Raw genomic sequence first — 22,625 nt, forward strand, 5'->3', positions numbered from 1 at the left:
GCCATGGAGCTCAAGTAGGTGTACATGAAGGCTTCATAAGTTTTGCATTTAGACTCTAGTAGACCTCCCTCCACCCCAAATCTGCTTAGCAAGGTTGCTATATCTTGTTTCTTCAAGATAACAGAGTTTACTGTAATCATGCTTCTACACACTGAAGTAACTGAAATGAATTGCACACCAGCAGAACCAAACATGCTGGATAAATTTTACTTTCTGGTTCCCTGAATTCTTTTTTTAAAAAGCAAGGCATACCCACAGAATTCCACTGCAAATACCAGAGTACTGAGGAGGGGTGCACGATCAATTCGAGACAGTTCCACACAACACATCCTCTTTTACTGTGAAGGACTGGAGAGCAGCATTGTTTTACCATGGAGATCTTCTCCACTCTTGAAGTATCCAAACCTTTGTTTAAACCTTAAATTTTTACTCGTTCATGTCAGGTTTTTTTAAAGGAAAGTTGAACTATTTTCAGGAAACAGACAGATGATCAGTAAAGATGGACTTTGTTTCCAGGCACTGTAGCCAAAAAGTGCATTTTGGTAGCTGTGCAGTTAAGTTCAGCAGGAATTTCACCCGTATAAACAGCACAGGTAATTTACCAGGGGGCCTTCAAGCAGACAGAGCAAAAATGTGCTGATGCCACCTTTTGAATTCATCAGTGCTGTGCATATCATGTATCACATGCAAGTCACTCTTGCCCTAGCAAGAAAGGCACAAAGGCAGCCATTTGTTTCTTTGCTCAGTTGGCAGTTTTAAGTTTTTTGTTCGGTGCTCCATGACGGTCCTCTCCATCTTCCAATTTTGTTTTGGCTGGTGCCTTGTTCTTAGTAACAGTCCGAGCCTCAGATGCTATTATTGCCTCTTTGAGAAGCCGCAGCTCTCGTTTCTCCCTTCGCTCTTCCATTTCCTCTATCTCATCGGCAAACAAGGCTTTCAGTGGCAAGATGAGTTTTGGAATAGCTGCAAAATCACCAAAACGCACCTGGTGACAGAGAAACCCACATTACCATTAGCAGTAATTATGCAGCATCTTTCCCCAACAGCATCTTTGTCCACACTAAGGATGTGCATAACAAAAAATGAGCCAAAAATACACACAGAAATCACTGGTTTGGCTCATCAGAGTTGCTTCCAGAATACTAAATTTTAATGAGTCCCTCCCACCAAAAAGTGTGCGTGTTTTATTTCATTCCTTGTAGCGACAGGCATGCACTGGGCTCACATCGCAGGGCAGCATCTTGTTTTCCTGAACAGCGCACCATCCCAAGGAGAGAGAGACCAGATGTTATTAACTAACTGTTGGTGGGAAGGTGAAATAAGAGTAATGCACATGACTGTATCTCCCCACCCCACCCTGTAGATACCTGGGAAATGGCATTCTCTCCCTCCCTGCCAATCAGGTCCTCATAAGGGAAGACCCCTCCCCCCTCCTATCACTTTGGAAAAGTTTGAAAAGGAGACTTCAATCATCAGCAGCAATTTAAACAACACTTTCCTGGGAGTAAGCAGTATTGAATAGCATGGAGCTTACATCTGAGTAGACCTGTTTAGGATTGCTTCTATAGTCTTTCAGCACTCTCTTTTTCTGAGTCATATGGTAAATGTGTACCTATTCCCCCCTTCATAAACAATCCTGCCTGTCCCCAAAGCAAAAGGAAAACTTCTTGGGGAAACATATGTCAGTTTGGGCAGAGGCAGGGGAAGAACTCAGTCATTCTGTCTGCCTGCCCTTGGCCAATGGAGAAGATTGGCAGTGAGAACGCCCCATTTTGCAGTGGAATGCTGAACATCAAAAGGAAGGATTTGGATTTACCCCTCATTGTGGAAACACAACTACAAAGCACAAGGAAACATAGCAACAAAAGGCCACAGCAGAATGCAAAGGTAGTAGGTTACTGGCACTAAAGAAAAAGAAAAAAGTGAACATGAAACAGGATTGTTTTTAATGTTACTGCACTGGGTGGAGCACTCTCCTGCCTGGGAGCACCACGCTGCCATTGCCCTGCCCACTGACACCTTCCACAGGTCTGTTGTGGTGTGTGTTAGTGTGCTTCAGGAAAAATCAATGTGGTTCAATGGTTTAGACTAGGAGGGGGACTAATGGTTGATATGGTTTTTGATTAAGCACAAAAACAGCTGCCCCGGAGCCTCGTTTCCCCACCCCCACTCCTTGAAAATAACAGTATGCATTTGCATATGTGGGGCCAAAGCAAGTGCAATGGACTGAAATTCATGAAAATGAAAAAACCAAACAGATCAGTTCCAAGCCAACATCAGTCCACCTGGAATGGAATTAATTCCGGACCCCCCGGAACTGAAATTCAAGTTTTCTTGGTGCACACTCCTAATCCACACATTCTTGGAATAGGGCACATGTCTCTACTGCCTGTTAGAAACCCAGTGTTGTATAGCACCTACAGGGCGAGATTAGGTTTGTGGAGACCCACATTTGAATTTCCACTCTACCAGGACACTCACAGGGGGACTTTGGAACAGTCACTCTCATTCAACAGGGTTGTATTAAAAAAAATGGAGGCAAAGAAAATCTTATGTACAGTCCTGAGCAGGATAAAAATCTGATAGACATCATGTCTTGTCAGTCTTTTGAGCACCAAACAAATATTCCACTCCCTGGACTGCTGCAATCTGGTACCATGACCTTTTTCTAGCCTTTTTTATATGATCAGCAGCAAGCACTTCCCTGCTAAAATATAGGCAAGGCATACTAAGAAATCAGACAGGTGTGAGTTTGGAAAGCAGATTTGTGTTCCAAAGTAGAGATGTATTCAGACACCTTCTGCCCATGAATCTTCCATTACCAGAAAAAATTCCTTGCCATGCAATCCCCCACCACCAATGCCCTGTGGTTGACCCAAAACCTGTCTTTAAAAGCTTTGATAGAAATTTTGTCCACTTCCGAGTAGGAGATGACTGAGCACTTGAAAATCTGGAGTTCTTACCTGAAAGCTCAATTCTCAACTCACCTGCATGTGATCAAATGCAATTCCAACTTTGTCACTGAAATCCTCACTGAAGAAAGGGATTTTAGCATAGCGCTGGCTGAAGTGATTGAGCATGATGAATTCTGCATTCATCTTCATTCCAACTTCAATGGCCTGGGAAGTAGTGCTATAAGACAGGTAAACAACAATAGTTAAGGCACAGGACAAATTAAACTACCAAGGGGGTGAGAAAACACAAACTAAGAGCCAAGATGTCATTTTTGAGGCAAAGATCTTCTTACAAAGTTTAAGCATTTCAGCTGCTATTATAATGTGAGCAGAAACATACAAGGAAAGGTGTTTGGCCCCCAGGAGGCCGGAGCACCAAATCCACTGGAAAAACAAAGCCATTTGATATGGAATCAACACAGGCAGCTTTGAAACGGAACAGCAACTAATTGTTTTTATGTTTCTGTATGTTTTTTAGCTTCGTTTTTAGCCGTTAATGATTTGGTTGGTTTTTAATCATTTTGTATATTTTAGACTTGTTAACCACCTTGGCGGCCCTTATGAGGGCATGAATGAACGAATTTATTTGCAGTCAGAGACCATAACAATGGCAATACAGCCTTAGCAATCAATAGAATAATTAAATCCAGCGTAAAAATGTAAAGGACATAGAAAAATACATTTAGCAATTAAAATCTTATCTTAAAATGTATATAGTTCTCTGGGAACCGCAGTAATTCTAATATTTAAAAACACTGACATTAATATCTGGCCATACCCGTAACATATCTAGATTCCCTAGGGGCCATAAAACGAGGAGATTGAGCTAAATCTCGTTGGTGCTCTATGTCTCTCACCCTTTGTTTAACAATACTTTTTGCCTGGTCACTGCCCTGAGTCAGTAGGTCGTCAGGCGAGAGTCCCAATCTTTCTACGTTGCTCTTAACCATCCGCATCTACCTAGGCTGGTAAGGATCTTGGTTTATTAGAGGGAGAAGGCCTTTTTGATTGTTATATATCTTGAGCCACTGATAAACAGAAGATATGTCCAAATTAATACCATATATGAGTTGCACAAGGGCTTTAGCTTGATACAGCTTCAGTGCTGGCGGGACATATAAGCCCCCCTTAGATCAAAAAAATCTCAAGATAGCATGCACCGCCCTTTCAGCTCTCTCCGCCATCAGATTACAGTGTGCTGTATTAGCCCACGAATCCTGTATAACTACCCCCAGGTAGATAAATTTATTTACTTGTTGAATTTTATTCCCTTTCATCCTCCAGGATCGCTTCTTGGGCCCTTAGGAGGGCATAAAAGCAGTATATTAATTTTGTTAAATGCATAAATGTGTTAATTCCTTATAAAAATGGGTTGTGGTCTGTTCCTTGTTCTTTTGTTCTAATGGAACTTGCTTTCAACTCCCTTTTGTGAACTGACTTGAGCAGAAGGATTTTAGTAACTTAAATAAGCTTTGTGCCCTATCTAATTTTTGACATCAGATAGCATAAAAAGTTTATTTTTTAATGTGTTCTGCTATTTTTATTTTCTTTTTACCTTTTAATGCCACATAGATTTCTTAAATCCTTCGTAATATCCCATTCTTATATCAGCTTAATAATCCTAGGATTTCTTTTGCTCCTTACAGATGAGATTTACACTAAAACATTCCAGTGAATGAAAGCATTACTGAGGTTTGAGGGGACTTGGAACTTTGGCTGAGTCAAGAAGATGGTTGGGGCGGTATGCTGGACGTTTAAGGAAGAAAAACTTTGCACACGTTCTGATGCCATTTTCCAGTTTCTATATGCTCTCTAATGCTGACTGAGTGAGAGCCATGACTTTTCACTTCTTTCCTGATACTCTGCATACTAAAAAGAAACTGTCAATACTTAACAGCTGCTAGAAACTCTTACCTGTGTGTTTTCTCTATTGCCTCCTCTTCTAAGCCGTCCTCCAGTGTAGCTTCATGAATCAACAGAGAAGCATTTTTCCCTGTGCAAAACACCATGGCCATCACATTTGTGGAATGTGGATTAGGAATTTTTTAGCACATGTATATCATTATACACAGGGACATCTCTTGGCTTTCCTCACAACAGATATACTATAGAAAGGTAGGTAACAGAACATCCTAGCTAGCTTTGTGTCTTCTGAAAGACAAAGAAAATAACTGCCTCTCTCATGTGCACACTATTCTTGCTTCTTATTAAACAACTCCAGGTTCATTCTTCCTTTCCCCTTTGCCCCCCACCAAAAACACTATACAAAACTTACCCATTTCAACTAAAACTTCACATGGCATAGTGTCACCAGAATAGACAATTTTCCACCCAGATTTGTGGACCACTGAACACGCAAAAGCATTTTTGCAATGCCGGACTTCACATGTCTGAAACTGAGTAAGACCATAACATGTTAAACCACTGGATTTCCCCTGCAAGTACTTCTTCCCCTATCTTAACCCATATCTACCTTACCTTTGCAAAGTCATATTTCTCCAAAAGCGAATGAATGAATGTCTTTGCTTTAAGTTTAAAGACATCACATCCTTCCATTAGAAACTGGGCAGGAATCATGCTGCAAGAAAATGAAAGGGATACCATGATTATGCCATAATTACAAAAAGAGCTCTGTTGTCGCCAGAATTCCATATCAAGACTTACACTGCTGGATTTCTTTGATGATTGACATTTATTCATTTTAAATTATTCCACAGAGTAAAGTTTAGTCAAGTTATACACACTTTAGTATCCAGCATGTTAAACAGAATGAGATGAAGATGTTTGGAACTTCACCTTTTTCCCATTGCTAAACTGAATAAAACTTATCAGAGCTCTCTCTTCTACACAATCTTCTGCTCAATTACAGTCCCAAGTAAGAAGCTCTATCTATGAAGCAAAACTTTCTATTTCCAGAACCCAAGGTAATGCACAAGAGTTATCAGCCAAAATTGTTAATCTCTTTGAACAATACACATGCTTCAGAGGTGGCTGCAGCCTCCACATGGCAAGTGATCCGTTCTCAGGGCCATAACATCTGCAGCAGCTCACCAGAGACTGCCTCTGTGTGTCTATTCACCCATACCTTTAGAGTCTAGAACAGATCTTGAGATGGCCTCACCCACCACTGAATGTTTCCATGCTATTGCTTTTTGTTACCAGCAACAACCAGCAGCGACACAGATACAGTGCAATGTTGATGATCTGCGTTGTGAGACATTAAAGTTGGGTAAAGGGCACTTCGTCGTGCAGAGATGGTCTGCAGCGCTTTTTAAAGTATGCAAAATACAGCTCAAATGTCTACAGTACAAGCGATGAGTCCTCAAGCTATCTGACTGGGGGGATGGGGCAACCAAGGTTCAACCACTGAATAATCTACAGAAACTATTCCACCACTTCTGTCTCAGATTCCCTGTTGCTCAGAGGACGTTTGTGTTAAAAATGTCACTTTCTCTAAGGAAGAATGTGTTTTAAACCTCAAGGAGTGTGCCCTACAAGTGGGCCCACACTACTAGACAGAGTTCTAGGCACCAGAGTGTGCCCAGGCATCTCTCACAATCTCTAATATCCCTTTGGCTCTTACTTAAGGTGCTCCAAAAAGTTGCATCCATTCTTGGATCTTGAGAAGAAGGCAAACTTATAGCAAACTTATATATATGCCCAATCATGAATGAACAAGATATGTTTTTAAGGAAGCTTAAGACAGATGGGAAAGATTTCCTCAGAGGCAGAAAAGACATTTGAGCAACTTGCAACAATAAGACATAATGCAGAACAGTAACTCTGTTTCTCCTTCTGTATACCATGCACTGCAGTGAACGTGGCAGCTACAGCTGACGAGTAACAGACAAGGACAGTTCACACTAACCCAAAATACATGGCTATACCTACTCACTTGATGTGCCCTAGAAATTCTTGACAATGATCATGGTACTGATGCAGCCATGTCATAATCAGCGTGGGAGCAACCAGTAATAGTGGGCTGTAGGGCTGACCTCGGGACATCTGAGAGCAGAAAGGAGAAAAATGGGAGATGATAGCAGGGTTAGCAACAGAGGTAGCAGATCTGAGGCAAGGATCAACCCGGGTGCATGCTCCTGCCAATCCACTGAAATTACCACAACCTATCAAAGCCCGAATTTTTGTTTTAAAGCTACAGTACTTACAAATGCACGATGTCTCTGCAACAAGATATTCAACAATCCCTAGAAAAGAGAAGATCAGCCCATGACAAAGAGACAGCAGCCAGTTCCTTACGCTCTTCTCCTTAAACAACTCTAAGAATGATTTGAGTATAATAGCAGTTCAATTCTTTATTTGTTATTTCATACAATCTAATTAGGCATGCCTTACATTACATTTAACACTACACTTCCTAATATATTGAAGGAGCTGGGTTGCCCCCTCCTACATTTTATCCTCACAGTAATGTTGTGAGGTAGGTTAGGCTAAGAGACATTGACTTCTCAACCTGTGAATTTTGCAACAGAGTGGGGATTTGAACCTAGGTTTCCCCAGTTCCAGTCTGGTACTACTACCACAACACTGGTTCCCATTTCAGCCACTTAGTCCCTCTACCAAAGAGGCAAGGCACGCTACCATACAATGCACTTGGAGAATGGCAAGGACTATACAAAGAAACAGAAAAACAAATCCTGCCTGTGAATGTCTTCACTTGCAAACAAAAGAAACAGCAGCATTGCATCTTCCTAACTATCAGATGCCATTTCAAATAGGTCAGCAATTTGGGGCAATACAGTCTTACAGTTTTTCATGGTGGGCTGCCACAATGAAGAAGTAGCTCTACAGAATGACAAAGGTATGCTTCAGACACAGTGAAATATCATGGCTTGTAACATAAAACCAACTGGGGCACCTCCCTCCTCTTGCAGGCTGAAATACAGAGAAAGACTCCTGCAAACTGCAACTTGCCAATACATCTGAACCACAAAACAGAACTTGTTCATTTCTTCACAGCCCAGAGTAATGCCTGTGGAGCATCTGCAATGACACACTTTGGCACATGGAAAAAACAGAAAGCAATCACTGGAACACCATGCACAAAGAGAGAAGAGAGAGAACATGAGCTCAATGAACCTCCGGATTTATTCTCATAACCACGACAGCCACTGCAGTATAGCAGTTGGTTACAGTGTTAAACTAGGATCTGGGAGACCCAGGTTCAAATCCCCACTCTAAAAGCCTTTTTGTTATATGGAATAAGTCTGAATCAAACAAAAACCCTGCTTTTTAACTATTACGTCTTCTCAGGCCCAGCACTTCAGTAATTTTTTTACTGTAATACTGAGACGGCTTCAGAAAAGGAAAACAGAGAAACAACCAATCCACTCATCATTGAAAACAACCTGTTTCTTAGTTGTTTTCATCAAGTCTACTGTGCGTTTCCCTCAGGCCAATAATCTCCTCATAACAGGCCAAGTGAATGATGAGTGGCTTTCGGAGTCCAACCATTGCCCTCGGACTAAGCGGTCCAAAAGCCTCAATTATAAAAACAAAAGTATTTTTTAAAAACAAAAGAAGTTTGTAGGGTATAAAATTTAAGTCGCTAGTTTCTAGATCTGGAAACAAGGTGTTCTTGCAGCAACAGCTCTCAGCCTAACTTATTTCACAGAGCTGTGGCAGTGAGGACAAAATGGTGTGGGGAGGGCATTGAATGCGGCTTTGAGTCTCCACTGGAGTGAAAAGCGGGATATAGGTATCTAAATAAATTTTTTAAAACCCTGTTCTATTATTATGTCTATACCATGGCTTTATATTTGAAAGAAATGAGAGCAGGAAGAGACAATAAAAACACTTTCTTGAGGATAATTATACAAGGTAAAATGGCAGAGAAACAATGGAAGCTACAACCCTTACCACAATACAATACTCACTGTATGGTGATCTGCATGTATATGAGACACAAACACAGCCGCAATGTTACAGAGGATTCGGTCAACCTCATCTCCATAGTGGCGGCAAAGCTGGCCAAATGTTCCCTCCCCACAATCCAGAATCAGAGACTGGGTGGAGCTAGCAAGAAAAGCAAATGCAAGTTTATACTTACAACTACTGGGGGCAGTATGAAGATTTATTTTACCCACGTAGGCAACTACATTCTGCGGCGTTTACGGTAGTGACAGAATGCACCGCTGCTCCCTCATCAAGCTATACCACGGAAGAGGGCTAAAAGGTTCACACACCTCATTTATTCCCTTATTAGAAATCTATGTGACCATTGTGGAGAAATCAAAGTGCCATTTAGAATAAGTGGTGACCAATTGTTTTTTACAGCCCAAGGAGCCCTGTGACTATGTAAATGAAGAGACCAAGAAAGTCAGTTTCAGAGAAGACAGGAGGTCAGGCACTATAACAGACACTTTCATTTCCTGGAGAAAGATTTTTTTGTAACAAAGGGACTGCAGGACACTGTTTGATGAGCACTTATCAAAAATTAATGCAACACCTTTCAGCCCCAGCTGACAATACATAAACCCAATAAGGTACACTGTAGTGAAGAACATGCTTAAAACGCTTTCTAGGAACCCATCATTCGCACACTCCAAGATACATCCACACCTTTCTCCACCAAAATGGCTGGACCCTTCCTCAGCCTACAAACATTACCTGCTGATACATACCTGATATTTATTAATGTTGAGCTGACATTCCGTATTTTCATTGGGACTGCAGAGCCAGTTCCTAAAAATACAACTTCTGGATAGCTATCCACATTTCCTAGAAACAAGCAGAAAAACTCTTGAACTCTTGCAAGCCAAAATTGTGCACTATCATTATCTATTAAGATTAAAAACAGCCTTCAAACAACAAATCCAAAAAAAAACATCAAAGCAGACAAAGCAGACAAATTCAGTCATGCTGTCTATTCCCATTTTTGATCTAATCAGAAAACAAATATGAAAACTGCTGTGGGAAACTGCTCTTACACTGCTATCTCATACAGCAGTCTTCATGTGCAAAACTGCACTGTGTCTCACATATATGCCACAAGTCCCAGTAACCATCAGCAGCAGTCTCTCCTCCCAAGATTCATACCCTCTCTCTGCTCCTTTGGACAGCATAAGGAAGGGGAATGTTCTCCGGGGGGTTTAATTTACACTGGACACTGCATTATGGAAAACTAAAGATTTAAACTGTTAATTTGGCTGGCCAAGTAACAAATTTATGGGCACACTGGAAGCTACAGTGACCACCTTTCTAAGACTCTGCTCTCACTATGAAAGAGGAATAGGACATTCCAGACGGATCAAGTGTGAATCAGTAAGCAGCTAACCTAGCCGTTGTCAAAATAATGAGTTGTAGCTAATCAGAGCTGTAGTGAACAGGAAGTGCCGTTTTCATTTGCTTTTAAGCTCTCCTATTAAGCTTTCCCTTGACAGGAGGCAAATAATATGCAGGGTCCCAGCGTGCCATTAATACTACAACAGAAAACAGGCACCCTGCACAGCCACCCCTCTCTCGGTTATAAAATTCCAGTTTCTTCACAAAGCCAGCTGTGGCACAAACGTACATACAGCATTCTTCATACTTTCGTTCATTTTCTGCTGATGGACTAAAGCAGCAAATATTTGCAAGCAAAATCAACAAGAAGAGTCAGGCATACACATCCCCTCACAAAAGCAGAACTCCCACCAAAAATGGAAAACAACACAGACATGTATTCTGCCCCTTATTCCCAAAGACATTTGACGGGCAACTTCCGTGGGAAATATACTTTACAAACAAAGAAAGGTAGCTGGGGTCTGCTGACCTTGAACATTCATTCAATGGCAAAGAACATTTTTTTTTTTAGGTATTCAAGGTAAGTGAGTGTTCAAGATAAGCAGATTCCAACAGCTCAGATTTGTCTTCACAGCACTGAGATGTCAGGAGCCCTGAGCACTGTGTTTCCCAGGGTGCTCCTTAAAGGGGGCATTTCAGAGGCTGTTAAAACAGTATCTGGGGCGCCAGGGAAGGTGTAGATTCTCTCTGCATACTTGGCAGCCCAGCCATCACAGCAGCAACACAGTACGCAATTAGAAGGAATTCTTCTCTGGCTCTGGTATACAATCTGAGCTACAGAAAAAAATGGAACTATAATGTTAATTTTCCTATGAGAGATTCCAAGCTTATATTCCTAAGCACAGGAAGACAGGTTCTGCAGCCACTAAAGTATGTCATGAACGAGAGGTGCAATCTCCCTCCCACACCAGTTTTCATTAGCCCTTTTCCAGCATTAGACAGTTCTGTTCACCTGATGATGCCAGTTTGACTGGTAAGCTCTCTCTGCATTTCTGCACACTCTCTTGGAAATTAGGCAGCTCCAGGGCTTCAGCTATAAACTCAGCAGAATTATAAGCAGTAACAGCCTCTCTGAAAGAATGTCCAGTCAGAATGGAAGTGAACAACAAAGCATCTCAATTTTTTGCAAGTCAATATCCTTTTATTTAGGAAACACCACCAGCCTGTAGAAAGCATTTATTCCTTTCTTCCAAGTGTACTATACACAATCCCATGAAAGTCAATACATCAGCGAAGAGTACAACTCAAAATATGGCTCTCTTTTAAATTTACTCACACACATGTCCCTAGCCAACATTTTAGTGCTCAACACAACCCTTTTACACAACCGGCTTAGCCCACCAAACCATTGCTCTGCAGATCTGTTAAAAAGAGTCTTGAAAGTAGGCCATGGTTTGAGATGACAAGCAACGCTGAGGGAAGAATGAGATCTCCCAAGTCACAGAGCAACCAGTGCTTCACATCTGTTTCCTCACCCTGCATTTTGTAACATCTAGTTTAACCTATGACATGTAATCACATTGATGCCCATGTCTGCCCATGACAACATACCAGGTGTACCCATACCCAGCCATGCATATGACACGTGCACATTAAATATTATGTTGTGCCAAACCAGACGTTATCAGGAAGCTGGATGAAGGAGACAGGAAGTGATCCTTGGGTCGAATCCTACAGTTTCATTCCCTCAGTGACCATGTTTCTCTGAAACAAGGTGCTCTCCACTGATATAAGACTCTCAGCAGCCGATTGTGGAAGTTTCCTAGCACGAGAGGAACACAGTCACAGATGCAATGAAACGGTAGGCTTCAACCCATTGGTAATACCTGCTTCTGCCCCTTGGATGCCATTGTTCAAGAGAAAAAGGCTTGCACATTTTTTACCTTTATCCAAACAAAACATTCAAGAACCCACCAACCTCTGCCACTCTAGCTTGGGCCTCAGCTGGTATTTGAGGAGGCACTCTCCTCGCACAACAGGCACACTGAATGTGGCTCCTTCTTCCTGATGGATAGACAGAAAAAGAAACATAGCAGCGTGCTACCACCCCTAGTGAGAAAGACATGCCTGCCAGCCTGATCAAGAGTTTTACCTTGCTCTGGTAGCTGGTGAGAACCGGGAAGATATCTGGGTGGATGAGGTTGAGCTGGGATTGAATTTTGTGGCTGCGGAGATTGTGCACTGATTGGGAGTTCTCATTGAGAATCAAGTGCTGAGTATCAGCTCCAAATCTGGTGGAACAACGAACAATGTTGAGAGTCTGATATCACTTAAAACTTGATTGTTAGTGTTAAACAAAGGCAGAGTTGCGGGGGATACACCACTTATCAATAACATGGTCATACAGTTCCTACTGCTTACAAATACACTTGCCTTTTGTTCCCTACCACGCTCTGACTTTTAACACACATCTGTTCCTCGTATGAATTATGCTAGGATAGTTGATTTGGTTTTCATGCCAGAGTTTGCTCCTCTGCAGATAGGCTATTGCTATTTTTAAATCTCTCCTTTGAGTTGTGTTAATTAACATTTACACAGCGAACAGCACAGTTATGCTAGTAAAGAAAAAGACCAGAGGAAGATGGGCTTACGGACATGAAAGGTTCCACATACTGAAATTACAGCAGCTAATAGGTAGGATTTTCTCCCAGACAGGTCTGCACACAAAGCAGGGAAATTTCAGAGCAGTCACAGTGCAGTGCCTTAGAGACTGAGCTGGCAAGGTGCACTTTCACTGAAGTCCTGAACTCACTACATGACTTTACTGGCTCAGTTCTCTCAGCCCCCATCAGCCCTGATTCTGCAAGAGCACCGGACTAGCATACATGGTCGCGGAGATAATGTATGAAAAACACATTCAGTCCTCCAAAACCACTATATGAAGACTAGCTAACAAGGGAGACTACTTGTTATTTGAAAGTTATGATGTAAATTCTGCCAAGACACAAACCTTTCTAGCCACTGCTTATACCGACTGTCCCGTAAGATAGGTTCTGGGGTTATATGGACAACCAAAGCCACAGGATTCTCCTGCTTCCCTTCTTGGTATCTGCAAGTACACATTCAATATGTAAGTAATTATTTTCAGACTGCGGGGCAGCCACGCATCCTTGAGAGGATCCTGAAAGAGGTGGTGGTTTCTTCCTGCCCCAGCCAGTACCCGGCTAAGTCAAATACTTGTAACTGTAGGCCCTTAACAATCCAGAGTGGATTTCTAGGGGTGACTTTACCCTTCCTGCATCATCATGTCAGAGTTATTTGGGAAGACAGGAATACAGAAAGAGATGCTTTGCTCTTTCCAGATGACTGCTACCAAGTTGGGAATCCCAAGAAGGCAACATTCATAAACCCTCACTAGCTTCACGTTGCTATACAGCCTCTGCTCTAGTACATCTGTTCATGTTCTCTTCACATTTAGTGCATATTTCACAGAGCTCTATGCAGACTGATCTCTTAAGAATTCAACATTGACATTAAAATACTGGGAGTTTGCCTATGAAGCCTGGCGTTTTCCAACCCTGTTCCTAATCCTCGCAATATTCCAAGCCATGTAAGAATAAAGTGTTATCGGTGTCGTCTGCCTTTAAGTAAATTTGAAAATGGCTCCTTATGGCTTCATATGACGTATATTCCTTTGGGGAATCTCTCCAACTTCAGCCTTGCAATTTCTGTATGTCCCACACTTACTAACACTTTGGCTGATTCTTATGGGCCAATATGAAAACTCAGTTAGGAAAGTCACTGTACCAGGTCCAGTCAAGATCACTGAAGGAGTCACACGTTCCCAGCCCACAGGTGGCAAGAAGTGCCACAGTTAACCCCTACCAAATCTTGAATCTGAAAGTAGATGTTCACGTCTCAGCCATACCCTCGCAGTGTGGCGTTTTCACAGACTGCATCTACAAAGCCTTCATGAGGACACTCCACTACGATGAAGACTGCACCTGGGTCTGTAGGGGTGCAAATTTCTTCAGCTAAGATCTGCAATAAGGCACAGATGTGAGTGATGTGATTGATGGGTAAAGATCCTGTCCCTTTCTGTCAGTCACCAATCCCATGCATGCCAGCTAACAGTTCATCGGGGCCCATGGGTGGCTGAAGAAGCCAGATGGGAGTGTGTAGTGAGGGGGGAGGGGAATCTGTCACGCTGTCAATTTTAATCTAATCTTATTAGATCCTCTGATGGAGCTTATTGAGAAATGTGTTAGGATCTAAAAAAGACATAAGCAACTATTCATCACACTTTGTTCCTCTCTACTGGTCTTTATTAGTGTGGCCTCATTTCTTCCAAAAGGCAGACCAGTACAGTGAATGCTTTAGGAAGAGACTGTAGCTGTCTCAGGGCCCAGTTTCTGAGGGAAACTGGCTAAAGATTTGTGGTTTCTGAGAGAAGCACACATTTACACTGAAAGAATCCCGAGGCTGGGGGAAATCAATATTTCCCACAAGAATAAAAGCTTGGTTGATAACTGTTCTGCGCACCCAGGAGCTGACAATTGATAAACTTTACAAATTCATAAGCCCAGCAAAAGCTGTGTGTTACATATAAATTGCTTAAGCCTCTTTACTGAACATCCTTATTTCCCTTATCCCCAATAGTGAACAGAAGTTAGCGTTTTCCTCGTGTCTCATATAAAACAAGTATACTTAAAAGGCCACCTAGGTTCAGTTTGTTAGTAGAAGGTTAGAGCAGAGCCTATCCTGGTGAAAATATGCAGCACACTACCTCTGTTTAAACAGTATTTAAAACCCCAGTCTTAACAAGTGTTCACCTCAAATGTTCACAAAATCTGCTATACTATATGGTACATGCAATTGTGGATGGACACACTATTTAAATTGTGCTATAAAATAAGAAGTCCCACAGATGATACAGTGGCACTCCTAAGCTGTTAATTTGAATTTCAGAACACACCCTCTAAAGAGACAACATTTTGCCATCTGTGAAAGGTTGTTATGTAGTCAGCTTCACTCATTAAAGTTATCCAATTTAAATTTAAAAACACTTTGCACTATATTCCCCTTTCTATTCTGAGAGGCTATTTCACATCTCTTCATTTTCTAGGTTACTAAATAAATATCCAGCACAATGGATGAGCACAACCTCATCCATTCCAAGAGATAGAGTGGGATAAGAACAAACAAAAAACTCCAAGTGGTGCTCCTTTGCACTGGTCAAGAATAAGTCATGCTTGGTTACATCCACAATGTAGTGACTAAGAACTAGAAGCACAATCAGTTAGCTTTAAATGGAAAAAAAATCTTGGGAAGTTTATTGGAATGGAGTAAAATTGTCATGGTTTTATTATTTTTAACACACATGCTGCAGTATATAAAACCACCCTGGGCCCTTGTTGAGGAAAAATTCTTCATACGTTTGTATAATACCTCTTTGCCTTCAAACATGACACTCTTTCCATCCTTTACAGCTGCAATGATAGGAGCAATTGCTGCTGTGCCACTAGAAGAGAAAATAAAAAATGTAGCCAGCCTTAGAGGCATAGAATGCGCCTGTCTACTACAAAAGATTATTAGCAAACATTCTATACTTACACAGGCAAGCCAAGCTCCTTTGCTTTAAGCACCAAAAAGCTCCCTTTCTTTGGACGGAGCTGTGGGTAAACAATGTTCATTTCATTATCTTTTCCCGGCAATGTTGACATCACATCAGAAAAATCCCCGAAAACGTCTCTAACAAACTTATTAGAACATCAAATGAAGAAAACACTGAAGATGCAACTAAAAATCCTTCCAACAGGGAGTCATGTTTCAAACAGATTCATAAGCATGCAGTCAGATATTTTAAATGAACAGCTCCTTTTTGGAAATTATTAATGGTTTGTTTCCCTCGATGAAAGTTCAGTGAGTAATCTGCTTGATCATCATAAGAAATTTCCAGGAAAAACCAAGCATATGTACAAGCCCATCTCTCAGGTATTTTTCAATACATTAAGTTTTGGTCCTGTTCAAATAAAGTGTCTTTAAAAGCATGCTAAAGATGACAGCTTTGTATTTCTCTGCATAAGAAAATATGGAAAGAGAGAAAACAGCTGTGCAACATGCAATTAATATGCAGCCTCAGTTCTCCCAGTCTATCAAAGCAGTAGCATTAGCCAAGAAGCCTGACTTTATCAGGAAATGATGACTTTAAGTAGAAGCCATTGATCTGGTTTCTAAAGTGACAGATGTATTGTAACAGTTGCAAGACCTTACTCTTCTTACCTTACAAACAAATGCAACAACTAAAGATGGGTCCCTTTGGCCAACTTGTTGAGGACGATCTTTAAAAAAAAATACACACACATCAAAAATACACATGATTTCAGATTCCGGGTGTCTGCACAGCTTTAAAACGAAAAGAACCTCTCCTCTGCTCCAAAAACACACATCAGCATGCTAATCCATAACCCTGAAGATGGATGCCAGCTGATATTATCTTAACCAAATTCCACAGATTCCCTTCTTCCATTCCCAACAGGAAATAAAAATGAAAAGAAGGGCACTAATTTCTTTTCATATAAGCTATCAGGGGAGTTTCAAAATACATCACCAAAATAACCCACCACTGAATGTTGGTCTAATGAAACTGACAAGTGGATTGAAACATACCAGAGGAGCCACCTTAAAACTGTAGTGCCATCCTCCACCCAGCAAGATGCAACTTTCCACCAAACCTTGTGTAGCTTCAATCTGGGCCCCAAACCATCGTTTTGGAAGTCACCGAGAAGCAAGGCTCACTCACCCATTTTATCAGGGGATGCTCTACTCTGGTTATCCCGTTGGCACTGCTTTTCCTTAGCAGGAGAGTCTGGTCCTGAGATATAAGTTGGGTCAGTCTCATCTGCTGGTAATGCTAATTCAGAGCCTGCAAGCAGCCTCTGATTATTTATGGGCTTCCTTCCTATTTCAGAGATTACAGGGAGAAAAGATTTAAGAATATATGCACAGTCCTTTCCAGGGAACACAATTTAAACCACAAAGTTCTGCCTTGCTTAACTCTGCTTGCTTTATTTTGTTCTTTTATGAACATCTGGACTCAAGATGCTTGACTGCAGTTGAGTGGGTTGCTGAAAGATGAACTTCATTGCTGGCTACAGGAAAATGGTTTCAAACCAGCTGCATAAGCAGTTTTTAGAGGGCATTTTCCAAATTCTGTTTGTTTTCAAAATCTCAACGATACAAATAAATTTTACAAGGATAGGTATCTATAAACAATTGGTACATTCAGTATATGTTTTCTAAATTATTATATGTTCATACATTCATAAATAACATATTTTTACAATTCACTTTTGATCATATAGCAATGATTATATCTTACTGTATTGAATAACCATCCTACTATGTGTTGTTGTACATGAGTATGTGGATTAGAGGGCATATAAACAATCAATAAACAGAGTATCAACCAAGTGTTGAGTTCAGACAGGAGAATCCCAGATTCAATTCCTTGCTTAGCCACCAAGCTCAGCATGGCCTGGGCAAATCACTGTCTGCTTCTCTCCCAGTATAACCCTTCCTTTACATTGAAGGTATGAAGGTAAGAGTAAAATGTACATAGCACTTTGGATACAACCAAAACACTGGGACGGGAAAGCTACAGGAACAATAGGACTGGATAGAGCAATAGCTCCCAGCAATTTCCTTCATATCCAAAGAAGAGACTGTTCTTAGTTTATGCTTTACTTGAATTGCCCTAGTACAAGCCAGCAATTTGTTTTTAGGTTGCATTCCACCCTCACTGTTTTATCAGTGTCAGAAACCACAGATTCACCATAGCAGTGTTATTCCTTCCTCACTGTCACAATTTTTGCATCTTTACTCACCTACCAAGGGAACTTGATAGACGGTCATAGTTTCATCCTGATATTCTGGATCAGAATGAGGCCGCACAGCTGCAAAAAAAACCCCAAAACAGATCAAACAACAAATATTAGAATGACCCTAACAAGTTACAACTTTTGAAACAATTAACTTTGTAGCTGAACAGGAGCATGGTAGGTCTGGATAAAAATACAAATACATCCATCAATAAATCAAACCCTTCACACTTCAAGTCCTCAACAGGTTCTTTGGCAGATGCCTCTAAAAGACATGTGGACATGGCCAACAGTAAATATGAAGTACAATCCCCTGATCTCCTGATCTCCCCCATTTATCCATAGCTATTGCTGGTTATTAAAGCACACATAGAAGTGCAACTCCTACCTAGGTCTATTCCTCTTAGCGGGCCAGAAAAGACTTTGATTGCCTCCAGGTACTTTTGCTAGAAGAAATATACAGGAGAGACACTACCATTAATCACACCATGTCCTCGTACTGTACACAAGTTATCAGCACATGTTATTTTCATCCACTCGTGTGCCCAATAAAACACACTTCACTGGCTTCTTATCACATTACAGCAGCTGACCGTATTGCCTATATTACCATATGGATGGCACATCGTACATACACAGAGAGATGCAAAAGAAAGGCACATCAGAATAATTAAACCATTGTAAAGGTCAGAAAAGATAAGAGACAAGATGACAGCACATCAAAATGTCATCCTCACAGATCAAGATGTAGATGTTAGCAAGGAAGCTATCCTTCCTAAAGCTATTCCTAGAAATAGCCTTTGCATTCTTGAATCTGCCCTTTCCTATCAGTAGACACAATGCCAAAGAGACTCAGACATTCTCAGAGCTCCTCACCACCCTACCCTACCCACAATCCTATTTTATGAAGCAGAACTGCCAAACGCTACTATTGTAGGTCCCAAGAAATGTTTGAAGGATAAAGGATGGAGTGAGCTCTACAGATTTGCTCACATCCATTATGCAAACCTAGTTCTAATAACAGAACCAAAGGACTGCAAGGACAGCATTAGTTTTTACTGTTCACTACCAATTAATGATGTTTCATTCTGCATAGCTGAACAGTTACATGAATGAGTACTGCAGAAACATAGCCACTCACCAGTTGTGGCGGTCCAGAGAGCACACACTTTGGAACTCCTGTTTCTTTTAAGGTAAGAATCATTCCTGGAAAGGCAAAAAAGCAGAAGCCCTGCTTTAAAAATGGCTTTCAGCTTCAAATTTTAGAAAAGCCTTAACAGTCATGAAAAACAAAGAGTACCTATTACTACAATAAAGAGAACAAGAGTATATTTATGATAACGTGTATGTATTTATCCAACTCAATGATACAGTTGTTGGCACTTTGAATTCTTCACCAAGAGGAACAAATAAAAAAGAGAAAATAAGAGCAACTGGATAAGCATTTTAGTAGGATATCATTCCAGCCATGCTGCCTAAGATCATTTTCCCTAGCAATGCCACTGAAAACTTCTGCATGCAAAGGATATGTTCAACTGCTAAATTATGGCAATTCTCCTATCCAGAAGAATGGTATCTGAAAAAAGTGAATTCTACACTTGCCAACAAAAGTGTTTTCGTCTTTGAGGTGTTTTAGAACTCCTTGTTCTTCGGAAACTTGTTATTCATCTTCTCTTTTATAATAAGTTATTTTGGACAGAGAAAATTATACTGACCTTTTTAGCAACAAATACCTTTTTATAATAACATCAAATATCAACATGTACATTTTGTGGTACAAGCAAACTCTAAATGTACTTTACACAATCACTATACAGATGGATGCCTGCAACCATCACAGTACAGGTCCAGACTTGCCATGGATTACCACTTTTACTGAAGAAAATTTTAAAAATCCAAATTAAGACACAAAGAAAGTTGCTGAATGAACTCACCAGACAGACCCCCAACATTGGCCCAGTTCATTCTGGTAAGGAAGATGTTGTCCAACCGAGCCACTTTTAACCTGACGGAATAATATTATGGAATTAGAGTTTATCATAATAGATAGCTTGTTTGCAGGACTGTCTCCCCCCTCAATCAGGCTTACTTGTGCTCCTGCATAAGGCGCTGCACTCCTTCACCACAATTAAAAAGATACCTGAAATGAAATATTTTATGATGAGCAAACCCCTACAAAAGAAATGCTTTATCACTATAAGAGTCTTATGGCCACTAATGACTCATTCTCTACTGGCAAAATGACACTAGAAACAACATCAGGAATATGCAAATGGAACAGAAGGTCATTTATCATGCCATTCCTTCCAGCAAAAAAGAAGAAAAAGAAGAACACACTTCCATACAGCACCAGGTGAAAGGATAGCAATCAGAGCAAAGGATACACACTTTATTTGTAAAGCTGAATTTATGAAGTTTTCTTCAGTTGTCATATCTAAAGAAAGATATTGTTCTGAATCAAAATAAAGACGTTAACCAGAGTGCAATAGTACTCTGAGCCAAGACGCACATGATGTAAGCGGCTCGAAATTTCTTACAGAAATTTATTTCAGAATACCTAACAGTTTGGGTTTCATAATATGTAACATCAGTCTTTTGAAACACGCAGGCAAAATAGCTCCTTTGCCCACTGGAAACATTTCTTTTTTAAAAGGAGCCTTGAATTCCTTGGCAAAAAAAGGCAGAAAAAAAGTCATCACCTGAATCTAAATATTATATGTTGCAACCCTTCAGAATTACCAGCCGTCTGCAAAGTACTAAGTCAGCAGATAATCTTTCTACCAAAATGCAGCGTCACATAGATTGGAGCAGACTCTAAACCCCTTACATGGGTGCTTCCTACATGACAGCCTGGAAAAATGGATTAAGAGAAAGCAATCTTGCTCACCTCCATACACTGAAAAGCTTACTTCTGGAAAAGCGTTCTTAGAATTTCACTATTGGTCATTTGTAAAACAAGATATATTCTGAAGTGAGGAGAGACAGAGTGCACATGCACACAGATGCCCTATATGTGACAAGTCCATCTGAGCTACAGCTGCACATACCTTTGCCACTGATTATGGCAACAGGATGTGGGGTTCTAACCTCTATGGGCAGAAAATTACATAAAACTGTCAAGTGTCTTCCTTTAAGGTATGTCAGCCTTATCAGACACGATACTATGATGAGAAGAACCTGCTCCTCAGCGCAAAAAAAAAAAAACTGGGGGAAGGAGAAGGGCAGAGGATACATCTCTTTGATTTTTCTTCCAACATGAAACCAGGGCAAGTAAGGCCGAGAGGCCTCCCATCCAACCACTAACACGCCCCAGAGCTGCTTCTCTGTAACAAGGTGATTGCATCATGTATCACCACCCCCGGGAGAGGATCCCACTGACCGGTTGAACTCGGAGAAGACATAGAGCGCTGCTCCCGCGTCTCGCGTGCCCGCAGCCGCCACCTGCACGAAGACCGTGGTGGCCCCATCGCGGCCGCAGGCTCCCGCGGCACCCAGGCGCTTCTCCCGCAAGCGCAGGTGGCGCAGCGAGTCCTTGGGCTGGCGCTGGCGGCGGAGCGCGGAGGCAGCTTCCCCGCCAGACATGGCTCTGACCGTCGCCCGCAGCCACCAACTCCACATTCAGACGCCGCACTCCGACCGCTCGAACGGCACCCACGCCGGAGCACCCGCTGCGCGCACGGACAAGCCCTCGCTTTACTCCCGTCGCGTGCGCCGCTCGACCTCCAGCAAGAAACGAACTGTGGAATCACATGACATAGCCTGGCCAATAGCCTGCATTACCCTCTTCACGTGACAGAGGTCCGCCCTCAGAAAGGTTTTGTTTAAAGCAACTGCGGTAAGGACTAGGATCCCTCTAGGGACCTGCACTCAACAGCGAGTTCCAGTTTTAACCCGGAAGTAAGGTGTCACTCTACCGCCAAGATCCCGAAGCAGTCCGGATGAGGACTTCCGGTATTAATTCTCTCTATGGTGTGCCAGTAGAAAAGAGCAAGAGTCCAGTAGCACCTACAGGACTGACAAAATTTGTGAGCTGTGGCTCACGAAAATGCATACCCTACCACAAATTTTATTAGTCTTATAGGTGCTCCTGGACTCTTGCTCTTTTCTACTGCCACAGATAGACAAACACCGCTACCCATCTTTATTTATGGTATGCCAAACACTTTCCATAGAGACAGGGAAAAGACGCCGTCACGCTCAGCTTCCCCTTCCAGTTTCTATTGAAACACAAGAGAAATGTACAACTGCAGACATTTGACCATCTTTGTGGAATATTTTGAAACCGTGTTTTCCTTAACTACAGTTATGAAAACTGGTTTAAAACTCTGGTGCTGAGATCTGAATTCCACTGAGCATATTTGTAAAGTTAAAGAAAGCTGGAAAGGATACCTTCAGGCTTAGGCTATGAGTAAGGATTCTACAAAATCCAAACAAAGGGTTCAACTCTTCTTTTAGAGTGATGTAGTAGAGTTTAACTATATTGAATATGATGATGCAACAAAGGTTTAAATGTCTGCAGGCAGAGGGAATACGGATTTTTTCACAGAAT

General features: G+C 41.4%; 1 protein-coding gene across 1 annotated transcript; it reads right to left on the minus strand.

Moving 5' to 3' along the window:
- Positions 1-188: 188 nt before the first annotated feature.
- Positions 189-21,794, minus strand: LOC129328412 (zinc phosphodiesterase ELAC protein 2-like). The gene is made up of 24 exons (XM_054977460.1): positions 21,456-21,794; positions 20,166-20,216; positions 20,011-20,081; positions 19,218-19,282; positions 18,465-18,522; positions 18,083-18,151; positions 16,999-17,157; positions 16,479-16,537; positions 15,810-15,868; positions 15,645-15,717; positions 14,125-14,237; positions 13,207-13,305; positions 12,349-12,487; positions 12,175-12,260; positions 11,209-11,327; positions 9,596-9,692; positions 8,849-8,987; positions 7,121-7,159; positions 6,850-6,959; positions 5,433-5,532; positions 5,230-5,350; positions 4,869-4,947; positions 2,988-3,132; positions 189-985 (listed from the first exon to the last, which is right to left on the minus strand). Exons 1-24 carry the CDS (start codon positions 21,692-21,694, stop codon positions 743-745), a joined length of 2,532 nt encoding a protein of 843 aa, XP_054833435.1. The 5' UTR covers positions 21,695-21,794; the 3' UTR covers positions 189-742.
- Positions 21,795-22,625: the final 831 nt, after the last annotated feature.

This window comes from Eublepharis macularius, chromosome 4 (genome assembly GCF_028583425.1).
Source record: "Eublepharis macularius isolate TG4126 chromosome 4, MPM_Emac_v1.0, whole genome shotgun sequence".
Classification (NCBI taxonomy): Eukaryota; Metazoa; Chordata; class Lepidosauria; order Squamata; family Eublepharidae; genus Eublepharis; species Eublepharis macularius.

What these genes read in the sequence shown, in the direction of transcription:
- LOC129328412 (XM_054977460.1), bottom strand. Translation starts at nt 21,694, where the DNA reads ATGTGGAGTTGGTGGCTGCGGGCGACGGTCAGAGCCATGTCTGGCGGG. An exon ending in AAGGAGCTTGGCTTGCCTGT is followed by an intron (nt 15,718 to 15,809) that starts GTAAGTATAGAA and finishes TTTCTCTTCTAG; the next exon opens with TGGCACAGCAGCAATTGCTC. An exon ending in GAAAACGCCACACTGCGAGG is followed by an intron (nt 13,306 to 14,124) that starts GTATGGCTGAGA and finishes GTGTACTTGCAG; the next exon opens with ATACCAAGAAGGGAAGCAGG.